This window comes from Lathyrus oleraceus, chromosome 5 (assembly GCF_024323335.1).
Source record: "Lathyrus oleraceus cultivar Zhongwan6 chromosome 5, CAAS_Psat_ZW6_1.0, whole genome shotgun sequence".
Lineage (NCBI taxonomy): Eukaryota > Viridiplantae > Streptophyta > Magnoliopsida > Fabales > Fabaceae > Lathyrus > Lathyrus oleraceus.
This window is the reverse complement of record NC_066583.1, coordinates 171,633,213-171,648,091: the sequence shown is the minus strand read 5'-3', so window position 1 is coordinate 171,648,091 and position 14,879 is coordinate 171,633,213. Positions and strand designations below refer to the sequence as shown.

At 34.0% G+C, this 14,879-nt stretch overlaps 1 protein-coding gene across 1 annotated transcript; it reads left to right on the top strand.

Moving 5' to 3' along the window:
* Positions 1-13,946: 13,946 nt before the first annotated feature.
* On the top strand, positions 13,947-14,492 carry LOC127079505 (uncharacterized). Its single transcript, XM_051019892.1, has one exon. The coding sequence runs from the start codon at positions 13,947-13,949 to the stop codon at positions 14,490-14,492; it is 546 nt and encodes a 181-aa protein (XP_050875849.1).
* The last annotated feature ends 387 nt before the right edge of the window (positions 14,493-14,879 follow it).

The following is a 14,879-nucleotide window of genomic DNA, read 5'->3' as shown; positions in this document are numbered from 1 at the left end:
CCCTCAGCATGCTTCGTGGAGTACCCATCAACTGTGTCTATGTTCATCCAGTTACGGACAATGTTTGATTAACAATAAAGCACTCGACTCTACATCTAAGGTCCATAGTGGTTTCAGATCGAAGGGTGGTATACACCACTATCACCATGAGAATAACTTATGAAACTTTGCATAACATTTTATATAGTATTCTCATAGCAGGTCAATCCAGTATAAATATTACTCCTAATATTCATACTTATGTTTAAGACTTGATAACTCCTTATCCATGATCCATGAGATGCGATCATCAACCGATATACATAATATTCTTAATGCTTTAATGTTATCCCACTTCACAACAAAGGTCGACTATGGATACTTAAGAATAATGTTCTTATGTTTAATGGGATCTCATGATTAAGCCACACTTGATACATTAAAAGGACTAGCTATTCTAGGGACTTTATTAAACAAACATAATACAGAAAAAAGCCTTTTATTATTAATAAATAATTCGATACAAGTACCAAAAGTATTGGCCTTTAGGGCTTACACCAACAATCTCCCACTAGCACTAAAGCCAATCATGCATACCCCTAATACCCATAGATCTAGTATGGCCATCATGCTTCTGCTGCGCAAGAGGCTTTGTCAGTGGGTCAGCAATATTATCAAGTGTAGGTACTCTGCATATTTTCATATCTCCTCTATCGATTATCTCTCGAATGAGGTGATAATGCCTAAGTATATGTTTGGATCGTTGGGTGAGATCTAGGCTCCTTAGCTTGTGCGATAGCACCGTTGTTATCACAATAGAGATCAATGAGATCTACAATCCTAGGAACTATGCCAAGTTCACTAATGAACTTTTTGATCCAAATAACTTCCTTTGTTGCACTTGAGGCAACAACATACTCGGCCTCAGTTGTAGAATCAACAATTGTATCTTGCTTTGAACTTTTCCAACTCTTAGCGCCACCATTTAAGCAGAACACATGACCAGATTGCAATCTAAAGTCATCCTTATCTGTTTGGAAGCTAGCATCGGTGTATCCAATTACAACAAGATCTTCCTGACCTCCATATATCAAGAATGAGTCCTTAGTCCTTTTCAAATACTTAAGGATATTCTTGACAGGTACCCAATGAGCATCACTGGGATTAGATTGGTACCTACTTGTTGCACTTACAGCATACGAGACATCTGGTCGAGTACATAACATGGCATACATGATAGATCCTATTGCAGATGCATATGGAATCTTGTTCATGCGGTCCCTTTCTTCCTTAGTTAAAGGGGATTGTGTTTTTGATAGACACATGCCATGTTGCATAAATATTAATCCTTTCTTGGAATCATGCATATTAAAGCGTCTCAACACTTTGTCTATGTATGTACTCTGACTTAGGCCAAGCAATTTTTTTGATCTATATCTATAGATTCTAGTTCCTAATATATAGGTTGCTTCACCTAGGTCCTTCATAGAAAAGTATTTCCCCAACCAAGTCTTTACTTGTTGCAGAGTAAGGACATCGTTTCCAATGAGTAATATGTCATCTACATATAATACCAGGAAGAGGATCATGCTCCCACTAACCTTCTTATAGACACAAGGCTCATCTTCATTCTTGATGAATCTATATTGTTTTACTGTTTCATCAAAATGAAGATTCCAGCTTCTGGAAGCTTGCTTCAATCCATAGATTGATCTCTGTAACTTTCATATCTTTTGGGCTTCTTCTGGTATGTCAAATCCTTCAGGTTGTGCCATGTACACATCCTCAAGAAGATTCCCATTAAGGAAAGCAGTTTTGACATCCATCTGCCATATTTCATAATCATGATATGCAACAATAGCAAGTAAAATCCGAACAAATTTAAGCATTGTAACTGGTGAAAAGGTTTCATCATAGTCAACCCCATGAATTTGTTTATATCCTTTTGCAACCAGTCTTGCCTTATAGGTATGTACCTTACCATCCATGTCAGCCTTCTTTTTGAAAACCCACTTGCATCCTATAGGGTTAACTCCTACAGGAGGCTCTACCAAGGTGCAAACCTAGTTTGTGTACATGGAATCCATTTTAGATCTCATGGCTTTTAGCCACTTCTCATTCTCAGGACCAGTTATGGCCTCTTGGTAGGTCACGGGCTCATATTGATCCATGAGTAATACATCACCTTGATCAGTTATGAGATATCCATATCTCTCAGGTAGATGATGTATCCTGCTTGACCTACGCTGGTCTTGTTCTACTTGAGCAAGTTGCTCTTCCATAACTACTTATGTTTCCTGCTCTAATTCCTCCATAGGTGTATCAATGCTTTGTGATTCTTGAATTTCTTCAAGCTCTACTTTCCTCATACTGATTCTTTTGGAAATAAAACCCGTTTCTAGGAAGACTCCAGTTCGAGCGACAAACACTTTGCCCTCAGAAGGATTGTAGAAGTATTACCCTCTTGCTTCTTTAGGATACCCCACAAATAAGAATTTGTCATATTTGGGCTCAAGCTTAGTTGAAATTTGTCATTTCACATAAACTTCGCAACCCCGGATCTTCATATAAGACATATGTGGTTTTTACCACTCCATATCTCATATGGTGTCTTCTCAACCTTTTTGGATAGAACACGGTTGAATGTGTAAGTTGTTGTCAATAGTGCATGTCCCCAAGGTTCGATTTCTAACAAGGTCTAACAAGGTTCAATTTCTTATCTCATATATAATGTTCCATTGGGGTTTTCTAGGAGGAGTAAGTTGGGATAGAATCCCACACTCTTTTAGATGGTCACCAAATTCTAGGCTTAAATATTCACCACCTCAATCTGATCGAAGAGTTTTAATATTCTTACCTAGTTGGTTTTGCACTTCATTCTTAAATTCCTTGAACTTTTCAAAGGGCCCTGGTTTGTGTTTCATTAAATACAAATAACCATATCTACTGAAATCATCAATAAATATGATGAAGTAATGAAAACCTCCTCTGGTAGGTATGTTCAGTGCTCCACATACATCAGTATGTATGAGGGCCAAAAGATCATCAGCTCTTTCACCTTTTCCTATGAATGAGACTTTATCATATTTCCAATTAAACAAGATCAGTATGTCTCATATTATTCATAATCAAAAGAGTCCAAGAGTCCATCTTTATGGATTTTTGGAAATGCGTTTCTCATTTATGTGGCCTAATCGACAATGTTAAAGGTAAGTTGGATTTAACTCATTAGGTTTCATCATTTTAGTATTAATGTTATAAATAAGCATTTCAAGATCAAGTACATATAGTCCATTGTTCATTTGTGCAGTAGCATAGAATATATCATTCAAATAAATGGAGCAACAATTGTTCTTTATTATGAATGAAAAACCAAACTTGTCCAAGCAAGAAACAAAAATAATATTCCTGCTAATTACAGGTACATAATAACAGTTCTCTAACTGAAATATTAAATCACTAGATAAAGTCAATACATAAGTTCCTACGGCTAAAGCAACAACCTTTGCTCCATTACCAACTCGTAGGTCAACTTCACCTTTTGCCAAATTTGTACTCCTTTTTAGCCCCTGCACATTGGTACAGATGTGAGAACTGCATCCAATATCTAATACCCATGATGCAGAACTAGATAGATTAATTTCAATAAAAAAAATACCTGAAGTTGAAGTCTCTACTCCATTCTTCTTATCTTCCAGGTACTTTGGGCAGTTTCTCTTCTAGTGTCTGGTCTTACCGCAATGGAAGCAGGTGCCTTCCTTTTTTATGCCTCCACTAGGCTTCAAAGCAGGAGCAGTGGGTTTGGATTTGGCAAGTTCCTTGCCTTTCCCTCTGCTTGGTGGGCCTTTAGTTCTGTCTCTTTCCATTTCTGATCATCATAATGGACTACCCTTTTGACTTCAGATTCTGCTCAATAGTTCTTAACATGCCTAACAGTTCATGAAGAGTTTTGTCCATATGATTCATGTTAAAATTAAGGACAAATTGACTGAAGCTATCTGGCAACGATTGCAAGATCAAATCAGTTGCAAGTTCCTTTCCAAGAGGAAAACCAAACCTCTCAAGGTTCTCCACATACCCAATCATCTTGAGCACATGTTGACCTACAGAGGCTCCTGTAGCGGTAAATTCATGACCATTAAGCTATGAATAAACTTAACGTCAATAAAACCAGAGTTGCCACTGTGCTTTTATTGTTTCCAAAGAAAAAGGGAAAAGTACGAACAAAACCCGAAGATAAGAAGTTTTCAAATCAAAACTAATAAAATGCCAGAGATTACAGGTAAGGGGTTGGTTACACAGAGGGAAGGTGTTAGCACCCAAAGTGTCCTAGGTACTCCTAGGGAGCCCTTTTTTTATGTGTGTATGTGTTTTTGGTATAAAAGATGTTTGCAATAAATAGAGTGATGGGATGAGAAAAGAATTAATTAATTATATTTCGGCGATTGATTTAAATTCTATTAATTAAATAAACCAAATTAAATTTTTCGGCGATTGATCACACTATGCAGAGTTAGTCGGGGGCTCCGCTGCCCGGTCAAGGCATTTTATTTTATTTTAAGCACAACCACTTGACAAAAAGTATCATACCTTGTGAGTGAGTGAGAATTTGCTTACCCCATTTGAATCTTATGTCAGGATCCATTTTGATATTATCTTTTGGAACTTGTATATAACTAATTAGTTCATTGTTGACTTTAGATTGAATTTTGAGCTTTTTTTATTGAACCCTCAACCATAAATTACGGTTTGAATTTTTACACGTGCCTTAGAAAGTTTGGGAGTATTCACATTACAATGTTTGATTGTATTTAAGTTGGAGAGAAAATTTTGGTTGCTAAGAGGTTGAGAAAGAAAAAGAAAATTTTGAAAAATAAAAGAAAAAAAATATAAAAAGCCTTGAAAAAGAGAAAATAAAATAAAATAAAGTGTGATAATAAGTTGCGTGTGATGGTGTAACCATTGGGAAAAGAGAAAAATGTGAATGAATTTATGAATGCTTGAGATTATGAGGATTGATCACTCTCATTTGTTTATGCAATATTTTTGTTTCAATTACCTTTAGATATGACCTTTCTTTGTTAATTAAGCCACATTAAAACCCTTGAAAGTCCTTGTGATTTGTGTTTTATACTTTCAATATGAATTTTTTGGATGAACGCATAATTTGATATAGATGTTAGCAAGATTGTTAGGTGTGAGTCAAGTCCCTCATGTCTATTTTTCACCCCTTGATAATTTTGTGTGTAAGGTGTGATACATTCTTAAATATGTATTGCCTTAGAATTTTTGACATGTGATTTATGCTTAAAATTTGTTTCATGGTCATGGTGTTGTTGTAGTATAATGGTAAGAATTACTTTGCTTGGACTTTTGCAATTTGAACCATACATTTGTTTTCGTTTATAGAAAACTTGTTGATCATGATTTCTTGGTAGTTGCACTTGTGTCTTTAGGTTTAATTGACCATTGTTTGAAGAGAAATAAAGTCTTAAGTTGGGGAGAGTTTGATAAGTGCAAATTTTGACTATTTTTGTAAATAAAAACTTGACATTTTTTACCTCTAATTTGCGATTTCAATGATTAATTTCTCCAATTTTTTTATAGAATGTTATATATTTTGAATTTGGAGTTGGTATCCTTTATGTATGTGTTAAGTATACAAGAAACCAAATAATAAAGGCACAATTCAAAGAACAAGGAACAAAGCCAATATGCGATGTTCAGGCTTCCACCGGTCGAGCGTTGGCAAGCTCAGGGTTAGGCCTTCCAGACTTTGGGAAAAGTAAAAATTGTGTCATTGTTGTTGGGCGAGGTTTAGAAAACTTGAGTTCGTCGGTAGAGACCTTGTTCGACGGGAGAATGTAGATATTTTTCAAAGGTTATTTGTTTTGTTTGAGATAGGTGGAAGGCACTTAAATCAACTTTCTCCGTGCAAAGATGAGTTCGCCGGGCGAGACATTAAAAATCCAATTTTGTATAAATATGTCCAAATCATATTTTTAGGTTATGGTTTTGGGAATTGTTAACCCCATTTCCATCAGCGACCATTTTTCAGTTAGGATAGATAGATGCTTAGAAAACAACAAGTGAGGGTGCTTCTTGAAGATCCTGAAGGAGAATGGCGATCCAAAACGCAGCGGAAATTAAAATTTTCTCCTTTAGTGATCCTTACGAATGGGCATGACCAGTGATAGAAATCGTTACCTCTTGTGGCGACTCTTGATGCAGATTTAAGGAGTGATCACAAACGTTGAATGGTGACAATGGCTCTACTCAATCCACACGAACGAATTCCTTCAGTCTCAATGCTAGATGCTATAAATGAAGAGGGAGAGAGAGAGAGAAACGGAATTTTATCTAATGAAATGCTTCTGCACAAGGATTCTATTTATAGAGTCACTTATATGGGCTGCAAGCTAAAAAGTCCACTTAAGTGTATGTGGCCCATATCTTATGGTATACCAAAAAATCACTTAAGTGCGTGGTACCTTACCATATTTCGTATTCTACTTAAGGGCGTCGTACCTTACGATGTTCCACAATTCACTTAAGTGCACCATACCTTAAAGTGTTCCTTATTTACTCTATCTCTCATCAATTCGTCCTTTTGTGTGTGATCCTGTAGGTTTTCGCGACATTGGCAATTATATTAAATCACGTATTTAACATAATAAATAATGAGCGGTATCTAGCAACACATCAATGCTACCCAAGGCACGAAAATATCATGTGATATGACAAATTCCTTTTTGTGATAATAATTGTATATATAATTACCCTTTTGCCCTTATGTCTATATTGAACACAAGGCATAGACCGTGTCATCCTTGTCCAATTCAATATTGGGCCCTTAGACATTTATCTTGTTACGTAGGATGGACAAATTCTATCTAGGTCACTCATGTCCCTCAACATGCTTCCTGGAGTATCCATCAACTGTCTTTATGGTCATCCAATTATGAATAACGTTTAATCAGCAATAAAGCACTCGACTCTATATCTAGGGTCCATAGTGGTTTCAGGTCGAAGGGTGGTATACACCACTATCACCATGAGAATAACTTATGACACTTTGCATAACATTCTATAAAGTATTCTCATAGCGGGTCAATCCAATATAAATATTACTCTTAATATTCATACCTATGTTTAAGACTTGATAACTTCTTATCCATGATCCATGAGATGTGATCATCAATCTATATACATAATAATCTTAATGCTTTAATATTATCCCACTTCAAACAAAGGTCGACTATAGATACTTTAAGAATATTGTCCTTATGTTTAATGGGATCCGGAGTTGGATTTGCCTCTATTGTTGGAAATCGTGGTAGATGCTTGTTCATCTTCATTCTTTTCTTAAATCCCTTTCTTGTTGGGATTATATGTAAGTTCACTGTTATAGTATGTATTTTTATTAATCATGGCGTTATGTATAATCTATTCACAAATCTATATCAATGTTATACTTGTTTACTTGTGTATCTATTGATTTGAACCGTTATTGAGAAATACTCTTTGAAGATCTATGATAATCATTTATTAAATGCTAAACTCTAGACATAGATTTAGATTTAACATTCACGTGAGTATTGAGTCTTAATACTCCGTATTATTTGATAGGTTGAGAGATCATTGATTAAAAAATATGATAGAACTCTCGATGAAAGTTTAGACATAAATCCTATTGTGAGCGATACGTGATAATATTGATGAATGTTTAGATTCTGCATAATTGGTTGGTAAATTATATGTTCGTATGGTGGATGAAATCCAATCCTCTAAAGCTCTCAGATCTCTCTGAAGCTTTATTTATTTATTTATTCATTCATTTTACATAACTTAACTTTTAAAATAAACCTTGCAAACCCAAGCTTAAAATCGTAGAGACCTTTGAACGACATTGATATCGCACTAAATCCTGTGGAGACGATAAAAATCAAAGTACTTACTTTTACTTGTTGCTTTAACGCGGTCGAACAAAATGGCGTCGTTGCTGGAGAATGGTGTTTAGATATTAAAAGCATCGCAATAATTTCTATCTTTTTTAAGCTTTATACATTTGTGTATAGTGTATAGATACTTTTATATAAACTTATCTATATTGTACATATACTTGCTTTGTACTTGTTTTCCGTACTTGTTTATATTGTATATATTCTTGTTTTTCATAACGTTTGTTCAAGTAGATAGTATAGAAATTTGTGTTTGTTCTCAAAATTTGTTTTTGAATGGATAGAAAAAGCATTGAGTGATTATTATAAATTTGAATGTTCAACTTGCATTTGTATGGTAATGATATGAGCTGAAAATTGGATACATTCTCAAGGTACTTGTTTTATGATTTCTATAACATAACATGAATATGAAACTTAGACTTTATACAAATTTCATGTCATTCATTCTTTTGTTATACATGTTTATGTTTGAATCACTTTAGATCATAACCAAAGGTGAGGAAACTTCCCTTGTTTACTATATGCACCAGATACCAACAATCCTTGTTTTAACTCGGTTTTATTATGTTTAATCTTTCATTTGTGTTGAATTGTATGAAAGCATGAAAATGATCAAGGTATTTTGTTTGATTTTGAGCACAACCACTTGACCAAAAAGTAGCCTACCTTGTGAGTGAGTGAGAATTCGCTTACCCCCTTTGAGCCTTGTGTCAGGATCCATTTTGATGTTAACTTTTGGAACTTGTACATAACTAATTAGTTCATTATTGATTTTAGATTGGATTTTGAACTTTTTTCTTGAACCCTCAACCATAAATTGTGGTTTGAATTTTTACCCGTGCCTTATAAATTTTGAGAGCATTCACATTACACTGTTTGGTTGTATTCAAGTTGGGGAGAAAATGTTGGTTTCTAAGAGGTTGAGAAAGAAAAAGAAAAAATTGAAAAAAGTGAAAAAGAAAAGAAAAAGAAAAAAGAAAGAAAAAGTCTTGAAAAATAAAAAATAGCAAATAAATTGTGTTACTAAGTTGTATGCAATTGTGTAACAATTGGGAAAATAGAAAAAGGTGAATGAATTTGTGAATGCTTGAGATTGTGAGAATTGACCACTCTCATTTGTGTAGGCAATATTTTTGTTTCAATCACCTTTAAATATGACATTTCTTTGTTAAAAAAACCACATTTCAACCCTCGAAAGTCCTTGTGATTTATGTTTTATACTTTCAATATGAATTTTTTGGATGAATGCATAATTTGATTCAGAAGTTAGCAAGATTGTTGGGTGTGAGTCAAGTCCCTCATGTTTGTTTTTCATCCCTTGATGAAATTGTGTGTTAGGTGTGATTCATTCTTCAATATGTATTGCTTTAGAATTTTTGACATGTGTTTTGTACTTATAATGTGTTTCATGATCATGGTGTCGTTGTACTATAGTGGTAAGCATTACTTTGCTTGGACTTTTGCAATTTGAACCATACATTTGTTTTCGTTTCTAAAAACTTATTGATCATGATTTCTTGGTAGTTACTCTTGTTTCTTTAGGTTTGATTGACCATTATTTGAGGACGAACAAAGTTTTAAGTTGGGGAGAGCTTGATAAGGGCAAATTTTGACTATTTTTGTACATAAAAACTTGGCATTTTTTAGCTCTAATTTGCGATTTCAATGATTAATTTCCCCGATTTTTTAGAGAATGTTATATATTTTCATTTTGGCTTTGGTGTGCTTGATCTGTATTCTAAGTGTGAAGAAACCATATAATAAAGGCACAATTCAAAGAACAAGGAATAAATCTAAGATGGGATATTCAGGCTTGCTCTTCGGGCGAGCATTGGCGAAAAAGAATCGAGCTCGTCGGACGAGCGTTGGCGAGCTCGGGGCGAGGCCTTCCAAACTTTAGGAAGAGGCAAAATTGTGTCATGGTCGTCGGGCGAGGTTTGACGACTTGAGTTCGCCGGGAGAGACCTTGGTCGCCGAGCGAATGTAGATACTTTCCAAAGGTTGTTTGTTGCGTCTGAGCCTGGTGGAAGCCACTTAAAGCAACTTTCGTCGGTCGAGGATGAGTTTGCCAGGCGAGACAATAAAAATCCAATTTTGTATAAATTGGTCTAAATCAGATTTTTAGGTTATGGTTTTGGGAACTTTTAACCTCATTTACATCAATTACAATTTTTTAGTTAGGAGAGATATATACTTAGAAAACAACAAGTTAGGGTGCTTCTTGAAGATCCGAAGTTGGATTTGCCTCTATCATTGGGAAATTGCAGTTGATGTTTGTTCATCTTCATTCTTTTCTTAAATCCATTTCTTGTTGGGATTGTATGTAAGTTCACTTTTATAGTATGTATTTTTATTAATCATGGCATTATGTATAATCTATTCACGAATCTATATCGATGTTATCCTTGTTTACTTATTTATCTATTGATTTGAACCGTTATTGAGAATTACTCTTCGAATCTACATCTAGATAATCATATATTAGACGCTAAACTCTAGACATAGATTTAGATTTAACATTCACGTGAGTATCGAGTCTTAATGCTCCATATTATTTGATAGGCTAAGAGATTGTTGATTTAACAATACGGTAGAACTCTCGATGGAAGTTTAGACATGACCCTTATTATGAGTGATACATGATGATATTGATGAATATTTAGATTGTGCATAACTGGTTGGTAAATTACATGTTCGTATGGTGGATGAAAAGGTCCAACAAAGAGGGTTGTTAGAAAAGTGAAAGGCTTATATGACCCACAAAATAATAAGGATCGTCATATCAAAGACATAAAAGATCTAAGAGCATGTGTCTGCTGAGGCACATGTTCTCGAAGAGAAAATTGAAGGGACTTAAACTCTAAAACTCAACTATAAAACCATAAAAAAAACATCAAATACCAATTATTTTCTAACCTTAAATATCTATTATACCTCACCGCTAGACTGAATAACCGAAGTATAAACAATACTCTTGATTTACCATCAAATTCATATTCATTTTCCTTTTTAAAAGTACATCGACCTTCACAAAATCAAAATATAGATTTAATTAGTTTTAAAACTCTTTATAAAAAGTTATGAATTTAAAAATGCTAACTTTTTAGTGTCAGAAAATCTATTCATCGTCTCCAAACATTATAAGATGCACTCAATCTGATGAGGTGAACTTGGTGTGTCACCATCACGAGAAATATTCCTGCCACCCTCTAAATTGTACCTGGCACCCCCATAATTTTTCATAATGACAAATTTACCCTTCACATTATTTTACCTTTCAAATTTTCACGTTGCAGTAAAAAATTCTCTCTGTAAAAACCTTATAGAAACAAAATGTTTGGTAGTTGTTTTAAAATATTCGATACAAAAAAAATCGGCGAAGTTGGCTTTTTATGCATTTTTACCGGACATTTAAATATCTGATATGATGTTTTACCAGATTTTTTCCAAATATCCTGAAATCCGTTGAAGTTTTACCGAAATTTTGGCAAATATCAAAATTATTATGCAGTTTTACCGGATTTTTCAAAAAGTCTGGAAATCCCTTGAAGTTTTACCATTTTTTTTTGGAAAAAACTGGAAATCCCTTGAATATTTACCAGATTTTTAGGAAACATCCAAAATCTTTTGTAGTTTTACTGGTTTTTTCGAAAAGTCCGTAATATCCAAAGTTTTTGACATTGTTAATACCGGAGATTTTGAAAAGTCTGGAAAATATGTTGAATACCAGATTTTTGGGAAAGTTCGGAATACCAAATTTTTTGCATAAGCAAAAAAATTTGGTAGTTCAGTATGCTCCAATTGTGCGGTCCTGTTTTTTGTGGTTCCAAAGTGGATTTTACTAAGTTTTTCACCACTTATGTGGTATGTTTTACATAAATATTTACTTTTTACATAATTGTACAATCCTTATATATGATATCTCAGACATTGATAATTTATTTTGTATACATTGTAAATGTTAGATATTCCCCTCTTGGGATGACATTTTGGCATGGGTGTAGTATGTTGGTAAATAATATGGTATTGTTGTTATTACTATTCGTTATAATACCGCAATTGGGATGAGAGGGAGGAATTGATTATGGGTTGTGAGAGGGGAAGAAATTACAAGAAGAAGGTTATAGTTGCGGGAAATTATACTATAAAAGTAAAATGTTCATTTATGCTGAGATCTGTGCCAAGTGGAAGCGGCTGGAGGGTTACGGTCAGGTGTGAGTTTCACAATCATATGCTAGCTAAGGACTTAATTGGGAATGACGTATTAGGTCGTTTAAAGATCATGAAATAAAGTTTGTGAATAATATGACTAAATATAATATGGCTCTCAGATACATAGTTGCTACTTTAAAAGATAGAGATCCATAAAACCTAACAAGTGTTACCTAGATCTACAAGGTTAGGTCTACATACAATGTAAGCATGAGAAGTTTGTTAACTGAAATGAAGCATATGTCGAGTCCTATTCATGAAGATAAATACATATACTAGACAAGAAACAAGGACTCTTCTAATGTTATTGTTGGTATCTTTTGGACGCACCCTGATTTAGTGAAGTTGTTGAACATGTTTCATCTTGTGTTGATTTTTGATTGCACATAAAACAAATAGGTACTTCTTATTCCAACTGCTTCTATTTTAATTTATTTGTTACAGAATTTATTAGGGGATGTTGAAGATTTGATGTACGTATTAAACAAACAGATACCAGCTACCACTACTTGAGATTATTGGTGTTACATCCATGAAGTTGAAATTTTTGGTTGGTTTTGCATATTGGAACATGAAAGGTATGAAAACTTCACGTGGGAACTTGAAAATCTAAAATAGTTGTTTTCTTCTGAGAAGTTGCAACCAAATTTTTGGTTACTGACCGTGAATTAGCGTTGCAGAATATTGTAGAAGTTGTGTTCTCAAACTCAACTAATTTGCTATGTTTGTTCCAAGTTTTAAAAATGTTAGTATGATGTGGAAGAAGTATGTTTAATAACACAAACAGGAACATGTTATGGATATGTGGAACAACATCATATATTCGAATACAAAGAGTGATTTTGTGGTACACCTAACCCATTTTGAAGTTGTATGTGCTGATATTCTAAAATTTGTTAAATATGTGCATGAAACTTGGTTGACACCATATAAAGAAAGATTTGTTACTGCTTGGACTAATAGAGTCACTCATATAGGGAATATAACAACCAACAAGTACATTGATGTTAATATGAATATAGTTACATTAGTAATTATCAAATCATAACATTTTGTTATGTTTATATTTTTTTGGGTTGGGTCTGCTCATTGGAGACTAAAAAATATGTTGGCAAGTAGCATGGGAGATATATGTAGAGGTTAGGATGTTGTTAACACCATGTTGAAGTTGCAATTAGGTTCAATTAGAGTGTCATTTCAGAAAATTGTATGTAACATTGAGCATCGGTATAACACTCTATTTTACTTCAGATTGCACGACTTTGTTTCAAGACAGTGTATACAACACATTAGAAAGGAGCTAGAAAGAATATAATCAGTTGGTTGTGACTAAATATCATGTGGCTACTTAATTAAAATAACCCATGAGTTACCTTGTGCGTGTGAACTTGTAGGATATCAAATACAATGAAAGTATATCCAGTTAGACTTGATACATGTATTTTGGAAAAAAATTATTTATTGAAGAATATGAGGTCACTAAAGAAGATAGTGGGACACATTTGGGTTTAGAAGAAGAGTGTGAAGAGCTGAAGAAGTATTTCGGTACATTGGATATTGTAGGGAGGGCGATGAAGAAAAAAGTTTGGGAACTAACACTTCCATCCACATCTTTCATGTGTCCACCACCAGTGAAGTACAAGTCGAAGAAGGAAACTAAGAAGAGTAAAAAGGATGAAGAAAGTGATGTGAATCGTGATCCTTCACATTGAGAGTATGTTGAGGGCTCATATGGGAAGTCAAAGTACAAAAAGATCATGTATAAAACCAACTGAAAGTCAATTGTGTAACATGTCTTTAAAACTAAAATATTTGTCTCAGTTTCCTGTTTTTTTGCATCAGTACATTGATGACATTGTTGATATGGAAGACAATGGAAATTATGGTTTTAGAGTTATTCCAACTTTACATGGATGGAACGAAGAGTCTTGGCATTTGATTCAGATGCATTTAGATATTGAAGTTTATCAACACCATCAGTTGTATTTCAATTTGTTCTATGAGACGGTGCCGGAAGTTAGAAGTGCATTTTTGGTTGATGGCTTTGGTGTGCATGGTCGTGAAAAGTGGATGATGATTCCTGATATGGGTTACCTTATTGCTTCTATATACAATGTTATACCACTCTCGTTGTCCACAAATCTTGACATCACATTCTTCCCATTAGTGATAGTTCCATGCATATCGTCAAGTAGTCATAAAATGATTGCATTAGGTTTTGTTAACAATAATCATTGGGTGCAGGTGAAGTTGAAACCCAATTGTCCTTTGCCTCCTGTCACAGAACGATGTAGACAAAATTGTAGTGAAGTTGCAAAAGCATGTGAATCAGCATAAGCGGGACGTATTAGACACTAGGAAGAAGTAGCAAGGAAGTTGCCATAATTTGTTTTGTAATGATATTATAACACTTTTGTATTATATGCATATGTTTTAGTCGCTTAACTTTGTTAAAAATATCATAAGAAAATGTTTTTAAAAAATTTCATTACTTCTTACCGAACTTTTCAAGTTTCCAGAAATTTAGGTGCATACTGGATTTTTAAAAAATCCAGTAGGTTTAATTTGTTTTCGATTTTTTAAAATATATGATAACTTCTTTCCAGATTTTTCAAACATCCGATAATTCTTCATAATTTTTCCAGAAAACCTTAAATTTTTACCGACAATTTTGTAAACGTCTGACATTTATGCATTCTGGTACCAGCGCAAAGAATGATAATT

Coding starts and splice junctions, on each gene's coding strand:
- LOC127079505 (XM_051019892.1), top strand. CDS start 13,947: ATGTCTTTAAAACTAAAATATTTGTCTCAGTTTCCTGTTTTTTTGCAT.